Below are 11913 nucleotides of genomic sequence, written 5' to 3' on the forward strand. Positions count from 1 at the left end.
GAACCTGAGTGCGCCGTCCATCCAGAATGCTTCTATTACAGCATAATTTATTTTTGAAAAGGCAATATATTTACACGGAGCAAAATCCAAAAGGGTATTCGGGGAGAAGCCCGATCCCCGCCCCCGCGAAGCTTCGCACCCCAGGTCCTGGCTTCCCCTAGGAACCGTGTTACTCTCCCCTTGTGGATCTCTCCACGTGCATTCAAGCCTTGCCCTTGTTGCTTTGGCGCACCCTGTGTTACGCACCGAGCTCCTTTCGCTGGAGCTTAAAGTCTCAAGATAGGTTCTTCTCCGGCTTCCCTTTATCGCGGCTCGCAGCTGCGGGACTTCAGCGCCGGCACGCACTGCGGACGCGACCGCCGCGGGCCCCGCTCCCCCTGGCGGCCGCGCCCCGCACTGCAGCGGTAGCGCGCGCGCCCGCCCCGCCCTGTCCCGCCCCCTCCTCGGCTGGCCCGGCCGGGGGAGGGGTCGCGGCGGCGGCGGCGGCGGCGTCAGCGGCGGCCCGCGCGGTGGGAGCCGAGGCGCTGGAGCAAGATGGCGGTGCGAGTGCTGCGCGCCGGCAGAGCGGCCTCGGCCGGCAGCTTTCTGCGGCGGGCCGGCCCCTGCAGCCTCCAGCCCGGGCTCTGGTGAGCAGCGCCGCCCTTTCCGGGAGCGGCCGGGGAGGGGCTGCCGCGGGGCGGAGGGCACGGGTCCCCGGCACGAGTCTACGCCCCGGCCCGGCCGCGCTCCCACTGGGCAGGGCCTCCCAGACTACGGGGCGGCGGGACCGAGGCCTCGGTCGGCGCGGCTGGGCGAGTCGGAGCCTCGGCGGGGTCGGAGTGCCTGCCTGCCGGGCCGGCCGGGCTCAAGGTCACGGTGGGAACGACGCTTGGCGCCGAAGCCACGTCCGCGCGCCGAGCCTGCCCGGCCTGCGGGACCCTGACCCGGCGCGACCCGGAGCGGTGGCCGGGCGGCCGGCGCATGCCTGAGGCCGCAGGCCCTGAAGTTGCGACCGCCTGAGAACACTGCTCGCCCACGCAAAGCCTCGGTGCTTGATTCCGCAAATGGCAGTAGAGATAACCCTCACCTCCTGGGTTGTTGTGAGGAAGAAGTAAAATACCGCATCGTCCCCGGTGAGCCCTCAAGTGGAGGTCGGGGTAGTAGTGAAGAGGTGTCAACCCTAAGAACAGTTGTTGACTAGCATTTACAAGTAAATAGCGAATCAAAAAGTATGTACAGTTATCAGCATAAGGGTCCAGACTGCGTCCTAAAGAACACCTACAGTTAAAGCAGACTAGAGCCCAGGAAGGAGTGACTAGTCAGAAGGTACAGGGGACCTTGTATAGAGACAAGGCTTCATGTTTAAACTTTTTTGGCTTCGTGTTTAAACTTTTTTTCTAACCTCATTGGATTAAATATTTGGTTTTCAGAATCCATCCCTGCGATAGCCATGTCCCATTTTCCAAATCGAAAAACCAAATCCCATACTAACTTACACGTCGATTTGCTTCTTCGGTTTCTTTACGTTGGGTAACTTAAATTTTCTCTTTTTTGTTTGTGTTTAAATAAATAGTGAGCCTCTAGAAAATACAGTTGGCACTTAAAAATGGAAGCGCGAGGGAGCTACCTGTTTGTTAAACTCTGAATACGGGCCAGCTTTATACTGTTACGGCTTATTCAATGTAATCCTAGTAGCACTCTTAAGTAAGTAATAGGATCTGCATCTTAGAGATGAGAAGGAACCTAAAGGGCTTGAGACAGATGGCTGGAAAAGGCATTTATTTGAACCCAAGTTTGTGAGGCTTGAGGCCCAGTGCCCTTCCTAGGACTCATGCTCAACTTGTGTTTCAAAATTTGATATTTATGTTTCCGAGTTGGTTAACAAATCATCCTCCTTTTATTTTTATTCTGTTATTAAGTATCTGCTGTTGCTTTATTTGTTCACACAGATGATAAAAGCCCATGAAATTGATTTTTTCTTCTTGTCACAAAAGACAGCTGAGACTGAAAGTGTTCCCCTAAAGTGCCCAAGGTCACTTGGAGCTAATAAACTGGAGACTTGGACCCGGATGCGCCCGGTACCCCCACTTCCTGCTGGGGCCAAATGCTCTTGACACTGGCGTCCTTGTCTCTATACAAGGTCCCCTGTACCTTCTGACTACTCACTCCTTCCTGGGCTCTAGTCTGCTTTAACTGTAGGTGTTCTTTAGGACGCAGTCTGGACCCTTATGCTGATAACTGTACATACTTTTTGATTCGCTATTTACTTGTAAATGCTAGTCAACAACTGTTCTTAGGGTTGACACCTCTTCACTACTACCCCGACCTCCACTTGAGGGCTCACCGGGGACGATCTCTAGTCTGCTTTAACTGTAGGTGTTCTTTAGGACGCAGTCTGGACCCAGCTAACTCATTGATTCTATCAGATGTTGAATGTATATGATGTCGTTGAAGCCCTGTGGACCTGAGCATAATAGCCATGGTCACTCTCCCCAGGAAGCCATGGCAGAGGTGAAATCCCACGTAGACTTACAGATTGAGGTAGGTGGCATGGGAGAATCAGGGAACCTCCCTGCATGAGGTCATGGAAGGCCTCTCCGAGAAGGTGGCATTAAGCTGAGACCTGAAGGATCAGTGGGCATGAAAGCCGTGAACGGGAGGAGTCAGGCATGCTGGGAAACCCGAGAAGAATCCAGGAGCAGGAGTAAAGGGAAGATGGAGAACAGGTGGTGAGGAGCAGGGGCCCGATAATTCCAGGCCTTACAAGCCATTGAGAGAGCTTGGATTTTACTCTGAGAGCCACGGAAGACGTTTAAAGGTATATACTTTAGTGTGACATGATCTGATCTACGTTTTTAAAAGATCAGCCTGACTTTGAAAAGGGGACAGGCAGGATGATGGCCAGCTAGGCAGATGCTGGTGCCATTTACCGAGACTCGTTTGTTCCAAAGGTGAGAGTGCCTACCACGTGCCAGGTGCTGTTGGGAAGCATCAGTGAATAAGGCACACAGCGTGCTTGCTAGTCATTCAGAGAAGGAGGAACAGGTGCAGGGTGGGGAGGGGGCGGATCCAGGGCAGTTTTGACCCCGGTGAAATTGGAGATGTCTGTGAGCTACTCGAATAGAAAGACCCAGTAGGCAGTTGGCTTATTGGACCTATATGACTCCTCCAAGGAGATGTCTGGACAGCATTTGTGAGTTGCCAGCATATAGGAATGCAAAATGTTAATAGATCCTTGGGTTTCAGTATACTATATTTGATTGAAATTTTTCATAATAAAATGCTTTTTTAAACTATAGGAATGGATGAGATTTGCTTGAGGAGTGTGGATAGAGAAAGAGCTGAGAAGCAGGTCCTGGGCTGTATGGATATTTACAGGCTGGATATAGGAAGGAGAGGCAGCAAGGGAGCTGGAAGGGGCAGCTGTGAGGTCATTATGGGTCAGGGCCCGGGGGCCGTATTTCAAAGAGGGAGTGGTTCAGCTGTGCCAGATGCTGCCAGAAGGTTAAGATGACGGAAGAAAACTGCACTTACCGACAGGGGTGTTGTGAGTGACATTGCAAGAGTGGTTCCAGAGGGACGGGGGACGCGTTCCCGGGAGGCTGATTTGCCAAACACATCTTCGCTCTGCTCAGTGCCAGGCCCTCTGCTCGGCTGTTTACTGAGCACTGCACCAGTGTCCCCCAGGTGCTGGAAACAACCATGTACCCAGAATTTAACTCATCTTCCTCCTGCAAAGCCTGCTTGCTCCTTCTGGGTTCTGTCTCCCCAGCCATGGAACATCTTCCATTTAGTGGTCCAGGTGGGAAACCAGGTCTTCCCCAAGCCCTCCCACTCCTGCTCCCGCCCGTCTAGTCAGTTGCCAGATCTGTTAGTTCTGCCTCCAGCATGTCTTGACTGTGCCTCTGCTTCACCACTCGGCTGGATTCCTATCAGGAGTGTAGACTTGAAGCCATTGGTGAGGGGGACAGCTAGAGAATTCCGCAGAACAGACAAGCAGGACATTTTCCTACTAGGAGGACCTCTGATGTGAGCCCTGACTGGATCCTAATCCCTCTTCCTTTGCACGCCACCTCCACCAAGAGGAAATCTATAAAAAACATTTTAGGGACAACTGGGGACATTTTAAGATGGAGTGGATATTAGATATTATAGAATTATTATTTTCCTTAGATGTGATATTTATTAGTAGTGATGTGGCTTGTCCTTGGTCTTAGGAGATGTGTGCTGAAGTATCTAGGGATGGTGTATCATGATGTCTGCACTCTGGTTTCATATGGTTTGGTAAAAATGAAAAAGCAAAATATATATACACAGTAAAAATTATAAAGTGTTCATTTTTCATCTAGATACAGGGCATAGCAGCCTTCGCTATACTGTTCTTTCATCTCTGTGTCTGAAGTTTTTCAAAATGAAAGGTTGGGGAACTGCTGTCTCTAGCAGCAGTGGCAAAGACAGATTTCCTGGGCTTGGCGGCGGGGCGGGGGAGGGGAGTCCCATGGCTCCTGCTTTAAGGCAAGACTCTTCTTCGGTGGGCCCTTCGGCCTCCGCCCCTCCCCCTCACCTCTGCCGCATTCACATTCCCCTGGCTTTGGCAGCTAGAGTTCTGCTTCCGAGAAAGTCCTTCCTCCTGTGGGCAGCAGCCTGACAAACTGCTCCTCATCTTCCAGGTCCTCAGCTCAACAGGTGCCTCTTCAGAGGGCTCGTCCACGTCTCCCTCAGGCTGACCTAGACCCCACTTCCTCTGCCCCAGCCCGCCACGCCACCACCTGTGTCTCCACGGAGGGGCCCTTCTTCGCCTGGGCTGTGATCACGTTTGTCCGTCTGCTTCCACCAGCAAACCGAGCTCTGTGAAGTCAGGGCCAAGCTTATTCCTCTTCGTAGCCTCAGCCTGGCCCAGTGCCTGGCACGTGCAGGGCACAGTCTGTGCATATTTGGTGATCAGACGACCAGAGCCCCTTGCCTCATCCTGTGGTCTCTGTGTTAAATGTATTTCCCTTCTGTAATTTGCCAAACCCAAACACCGTCTTCCACACCTAATCAGGACCTGTGTCCGCTCTTCACCTCAGGAGTGTCTTTTGAATGTAATCCATCCCCTTCATCCCTCCTGCCGTCACCTTAACCCGGCACCATCCTTTGGTCCATCCAGTGAGTATCACATGCCCTCGGTGTGCCGGTACTGCTGGGCTGGGCAGCCGGCCAGGAGCCCAGGAGCCATGCCCCTGCCTTTCTTGCTTAGTCCACCCACCACACCACCGCCGGGCTGCTGTTTACACCTGGATCTTTCTGAAAACTTTCTAGCATTGCTCCAGATAAGGTCCAGCGGATAGGCTTGGTGCACAGGAGCCCAGCCCCCCTGGCCGTCTTGCCCTCCCATGGTTCCTCTCACTGTCCTCCCACACCCTGTTCTCTTGCCTTCCTGAACGCTTTGCTGTTCCAGAAACATGCCACACAGCTTCACGGCTCCATGCCCCAGGACACGTTGTTCCCTTTGACTGGGATTATCACTGGCTTTGTCCCCTGTCTTGCTTGTCCTCCAAGACAGAGCTAGAATGTCTCCATTGGAGTCCCTCTCGCTCCTTGCAGGCCAAGGCCAAGACGGTTCATTCCCTCGAGTTCCCACAGTGCATGTGAGTCCACAGTGTCTGTGACCGCTCTGACTGTTTACTGATAGGTTTTTCCCATGACAGTGGGCAGGCTAGGCATCTGTTCATCTTTGTATCCACTGAGCCAGGCACATAATGCTTATTCTATTTAGAACCTAGTGTTTTGTAGGATGTGCTGCCCCCTACCTCACCCTCTGTAAAGTGCCACCCAACACATAAATGATGTTATAAAAACAGCTGATTGCAGTGTTTGTCACTCTTGGTAAAGCACCCTGGCCCAGCCCAGGTCTTATCACCCTGACAGCTGTTGGCATGGCTGCTTCTGTCCCTTTCCATGATTCAGCTTGGACGGTGAGGTGGACTGGGCACATGAAGCAGTTTTGGTCACCTGCCAGCTGAAAGATTTCAGAGTTCGACAGTCAGTTGGGGCTGTGCTGCGCCACACTGTTTTTCATTTGTCAGGACAGTTGCTACCCAACTTTGACAAGTAAGCAGCGCTCAGGTTCCTGTGTGTGTCCTGTGATGTTGACGACTTCTTAGGTTAATATTTAGCTTACAGAGTGTTGTCACATCCCTTACCTCATGTTACCCATCCTAAAGTAAATCCCTTTGGTATTAAAATCTGGAACGAATGCTCACTTGGGGAGGAGGCATCCTCCACTTGTGGAGGAGGCATCCCTTATTAGTGAAAATATTTTGAACTTTACAGTTAGATCTGGGTTCATATTTTTATCTTGCTGCTTCTTAGCTCAGGTTGTGTAATAACCTCGGTGAGCCAGTCCTTAAAATGCAATAATACTTACCTTGCTAGATTGTTCCAGGGATTAAATGAGAAGACAGGAACAAACTGCCTAGTCCAGTGCCTAACAGGAAGTATGTGCTTATTAGCTTGTAATCCCCTTAAATTCTAAGGAGGAAGGGAAGAATTACTTTGGAATTTTTTTCCCTTCCAGATTTAGTCTGTCAATAATTCTTTATTATGCTCTCTTATTTTATAAAGAAATGCCATAGGAATTAAATATCAGTATGAGTGCACATGGTATACGCTTGTCTATGCACTTCTGGAAGGATTCATTAAGAACTATTAGTGGTTGCTTTGGTGAATGAAATTCCTTAGTGCTGATATTTTTAGGAACTTCCATTGTACCCCTTTCCTAGTTGTTCATAATTGTTACTCCTAAAAAAAAAAAAAAAAGGAACTATACAAAGTCCTGTTAAAAAAATCTTAAAACTTTCTACTTTGCATATCACTAATTTTATATGCTTGCCATTTTGCTTTATGATATTATTTAAGCAAATATCCCAAAACGTGGTGTGTTTAAAATACTTTAAACACGGGAATTCCCTGGTGGTCCAATGGTTAGGACTTGGTACTTTCACTGGCGAGGGCCCGGGGTTCAATCCCTGGTCAGGGAACTAAGATCCCACAAGCCACGTGGCACAGCCAAAAAAAAATAAAATGAAATACTTTAAACGAATTGACAAAAATGTTTTTATTTTTATTGAAGTAAATTTTACCATGATTCATTTGGAGAATTGTCTTCTTCAGAATTAGTTTATTTATATAATCAAAGAGTAGGGGGGGCTTCCCTGGTGGCGCAGTGGTTAAGAATCCACCTGCCAATGTAGGGGACACAGGTTCGAGGCCTGGTCTGGGAAGATCCCACATGCCGCGGAGCAAATAAGCCCGTGCGCCACAACTACTGAGCCTGTGCTCTGAAGCCCGCGTGCCTAGAGCCCGTGCTGTGCAACAAGAGAAGCCGCTGCAATGAGAAGCCCGCGCACCACAACGAAGAGTAGCCTCCGCTCACCACAACTAGAGAAAGCCTGCGTGCAGCAACAAAGACCGAATGCAGCCAAAAATAAATAAATAAATAAATTTGGAAAGTAAAAAAGTGAATTGAAAACAGAGACAAATACCGTATGATTTTGGTTTCTGCTAAAGAGCTAATAATAGTTTTTATATATAATTTCTTTTAATTTTAAAAGTTTTTTTTAAGTAGTTTTAAAACCAGTTTTTAAATCTCACCATTAATTAGGTGCTGTCCTAAGTGCTTTAAGCATATTTACTAGGGGTTAAACATGTACTTAAAAATATACAAGAGTAAAATAAAAAACATAGTCAATACAGATATTATATGGGGAAAGATGTGTGTCTCCTCTATTTTAACTCTCCATCCTTCCTTCAGGGATACCACCATTAATACTTTTCTTAATTCTAAGGCATTTTAACGTATAATAAAAGCAAAATGGAAGAATTTCCAGCTTCTTTTTACAAATGCCGCTTAGGACTATATATTTTTGTCCTATGCACTAATAAGAAAAATTGCATGTACTGGGATTAACTTGTTATTTTGCTTATTTAACATGAGCTTGCTGCTTTTTAATCTTAAAAGATTTGAAAAAATGCTTTTCTGTTTCTTGATCATTACTGTATTTATAGAAAACATTTTATTGTTAATTTTATATTTGTATATTTTGTTTATATATTTGTAGGCTCCATCGGTCAAAAAAAATCTTTTTATCTGGTTTCTAGCTATTTGTGATAATATCCTGTGAATTGGTTTTTAAATTTAAAACAGTCATATGGAGTGAAAAGAGTTCTGTAATGTTTGTTCATTAAAGCAGCAAGTCGATTTTTTCGAAGCACAAAAAGAAAAAGGCTGCCAATGTAACCCGTGAAATTTAGAGTTCTGTTTTTTCTAAAGCACCATAGTTGAACAAGAATAGGAATTTGTATTAATGTGGAATCCACAGTTCATCTCGTGAGGCATTGGGGAATTTGCATGTCATGCAAGTTTTTCTTGCCTCTTGTTTAAACTCCCCTTCCTTAACACCTGGGGTCACTCCCTCTTTTCTTCATATTTGCTTTATGGTATCTGTGCCCTTAAACAGGTCTGCTAAGCAGATTGAAAATGGTCTGTAGGAAATCATCTAGCGTTTCCAAGAGATCCCCCCAGAAAAGGCTCACACTGGCCTGTCAGTAGCCAGACCTTGTTTTGAAGCACTGGATAAGATCTGAGTGTATTGGTCATTTGGAATCCCAGCACGTTACTGCCCTTGGCGTGATCTAGCAAAGGGCAGAAAAGATCATTTATGTGTACATGAATTAAAGATCAAAACAATAAAGAGTATGCGGTGATAGCCCCGGCCAGAGAGTATGGTCATCCGCATAAAGGCGCTCGTGCAGAAAGAATGGGCAAGACTGAAACGACTACATTCTGTATGATTCCATGTATGAGACATTCTGCAAAAGGCAAACTGTAGAGACATAGAACAGATCAGTGGTTGCTAGGAGTTGGGAGACTGTAAAGACATAGAACAGATCAGTCGTTGCTAGGAGTTGGGAGAAGGGTTGATTACAAAAGGAGGAATTTTAGGGAATGAAGGAACTGTTCCCTCTCCTACTGTGGTGGTGGTTACATGGCTTTATGCATTTGTCAAAACTCACAGAACTGTATGTCCAAAAAAGAGTAATTTTACTGTGCAGGAATTAAAGTGGAGAAGATGAAGGGACGCCATTTGTCGTTCGATTATGGTTGTATGAAGTTAGGAAGAGGGTGAGTCTCAGCCAGGCTTTAATTTTTAAAATCTTGCTCTCAGGTTATATATACCTATATACCTTACCCATAAAGGAGTTTCTAAACATGCACTTTAGATATTTTAGCTAATTTTAGGTATAAAAATAATATATGTATATGGAAGATTCTCAAAGAGTCCAGAAGGTTATACAACAAAAAAGAAAACTCTCTCCTCCCATCCCAGGCCCACTCACAGTCCCCAGGTGTCCTCACTATTAGCAGTTCACTTTGTGTGTGTATTTGTGGCACTGTTCTGGGCCTACTTTTCCATGTAACTCATCTCAGCGATACCAACGTATCAGTACGTGTAGATCTACCTCATACCTTGTATTGATTGCATTCTATTCTTATTTTGGCTCTACCTTGATTTATTTGACCAGTCCCCATTAATGGGTTCCAGATTGCCTGTACCAGGAACAAACTGGAAACAAGGTAGTAAGGAATGCTTGCATGCATTCAGCTGTGTGCACTTGTCTAAATATAGCTGCCCGTGGGACATACTACAAGCGCGACTCTTAGGCCGAAAGGCCTGCGCAGTTTTAATTTTGCTATAGATAATGTCACACTGCCCTCTAGGGAGATCACATAAATTTGTGATCCCACCAGCAAGCATATGGGAATTAAACATGCACTTAAAATTTCACGGGTAAAGTGTAGTTTGTTACTTAAGTCAAATCTGTCCCCGCTTTCTGACAGCATGGATAGTAGGAGTTCAGTTGTAAGATGAAAATAAGCAAATTATTTATACGTTAATGAAGTCTGTATTCTTAGGTTTTTGTGAGTTAAAAATCTTGATTCTAAGGTTAATTTAGTTTGGGGTAAAATAGTTTTTTAACGAATGAATTCATTTCACTTTCTCTGTATATTCCTTTTCACATTCTTTTGTTGTGGTAAAGTACATATAACATAAAATTTGCCATTTTTAAGTGTACAGTTCAGTGGCGTTAAGTACGTTCACATTGTTGTACAACTGTCACCACCATCCCTCTCCAGAACCTTTTCATCTTCCCCAGCTGAAACTCTGTACCCGTTAAGTAGTAACTCCCCATTCTCCCCTCCCCTCTGCCCCTGGCAACCACCGTTCTACTTTCTTTCTCTGTGAATTTGACTATTCTAGGTTTCCTTGTATGTTTTTTCTATGTTGAAAATTTCCTTGGAGGAAGGAAGAACACATGGTGGAACTCACAAAGACTCACGTGAGAATTCTCCTAGGAGTGCCGAAGTTGCCTCTCTCACACTTCGCTCCTGTGTTCAGAGTGCACGCTGGTGGCGTGGAAAGTGGACATGTGGTATCCCAGGTTCTAGAACAGTGCCTAGACAGTGTGCTCAAGGCGTGTTTGCTGAATGGATTGATGAATTTATGAAAACAGTGTACTACACGACACAACCTAAAGACCCTGAGATCTTCGTACCTCTGATTAAACTCAAATTTTTGCATTTGTTATTCCATAGGAAATTGGCGTCTTCCAATAACAGACCTCGAGAGGACAGCTGGTTAAAATCCTTATTTGTCCGGAAAGTTGATCCAAGGAAAGATGCTCACTCTAATCTCCTAGCCAAAAAGGAAACAAGCAGTCTGTACAAATTACAGTGTGAGTCATAGGTTTGCTATCTTCATAGTTGACTTTTTTCCCTTTGTTCATAAGTTTATCGTTGAATTTTCTTTTGTTTCAGTTCACAATGTTAAACCGGAATGCCTTGAAGCATACAACAAAATTTGGTGTGTATACCAAACTATCCTTTACTTGGGGAAAAATAATGATTTTAATATTTGTCAATTGCGCTAACCCTTGATAGCAGAGCGAGATCTTTCACACCTCTTCTTAAAGCTGAACATTGAGAGGCTCTTAAGTTGAGCTCTCTTGGGCATTACCAAGGGTGTTTTGATTTTAAGCGCTCATTCAGCTACCTTCTCACATAGGCTATCAGACTTTGGAATGTTACTGAACTCTTCAGGTTGGAAGGGACCTTGCAAGGCGGTCTAGCCCAGCTGCTTATCCAGTGCAGCCCTTCCTGACGCTATGCTTACGTACATTTCATACGCTCCATTTCTGGACGGTTCTGAGTGTTAGGAGTTAGAATTCACATCCCTGGGCCCTCCACTGTGTCCAGTTTTATTCCTAAGTAATATTGCCACATGAGAGCCCTGTGTGGATTTCAGTAGAGCTGCCATTTCTTCCCAGGTCTTCCATCCTCCAGGATTCAGGTCCCTTGAGCAGATTCTCACATGACATGAAACCCATATATTCTTATAGAATTTGTAAACTTTAAGACCAAAGGGAATTAAGTGTGTTAGTTCTTAACAGAAATAGCATTTTAATGATCAGTTGTCCACAAATATAATTTTAAAGCTTTTTTTTAACCTTTCATATCTGCTGCTTTCATGAGAAAGCAAATGATTTTGTTACCAGAATCAGCATAACTTTCAGAAGCAAAACATCTTTTGTTGTTTTATTTTTGGAGGTGGTTCGTGAAATGTAACATTAGTGTTGAGTTTCTTGCTCACCTTAGCACAGTTCTCTTTATTGTAGAAGTGTCCTAAAAACAAAACTAATGCTTTTTTCTAATTCTCTTCTCATAAAATGAAATTTTTCTGTATGCTGATATTTCCCTGGATTATCTTTCCTGTCCTGTTTTTTTTTTTTTTTTTTTTTCCCCACTTCATCTCCTGTCTCAGATTCCTGGCTATCTATTCATGTTCTTTTTTTTTTTTTGTGGTACGCGGGCCTCTCACTGTTGTGGCCTCT

General features: G+C 45.7%; 1 protein-coding gene across 1 annotated transcript in view; it reads left to right on the forward strand.

The window, feature by feature from the left end:
• The first annotated feature begins 486 nt into the window (after positions 1-486).
• Positions 487-11913, forward strand: part of LOC114485599 (protein NipSnap homolog 2-like) — a 13991-nt gene continuing 2564 nt past the window's right edge. Inside the window, exons 1-3 of the mRNA XM_028487343.2 lie at positions 487-626; positions 10619-10758; positions 10841-10886. Of these exons, the coding sequence (XP_028343144.1) occupies positions 535-626; positions 10619-10758; positions 10841-10886 (278 nt within the window). The 5' untranslated portion in view covers positions 487-534. The remainder of the gene's footprint in view (positions 627-10618; positions 10759-10840; positions 10887-11913) is intronic.

Source organism: Physeter macrocephalus, unplaced genomic scaffold (genome assembly GCF_002837175.3).
Source record: "Physeter macrocephalus isolate SW-GA unplaced genomic scaffold, ASM283717v5 random_1158, whole genome shotgun sequence".
Taxonomy (NCBI): Eukaryota; Metazoa; Chordata; class Mammalia; order Artiodactyla; family Physeteridae; genus Physeter; species Physeter macrocephalus.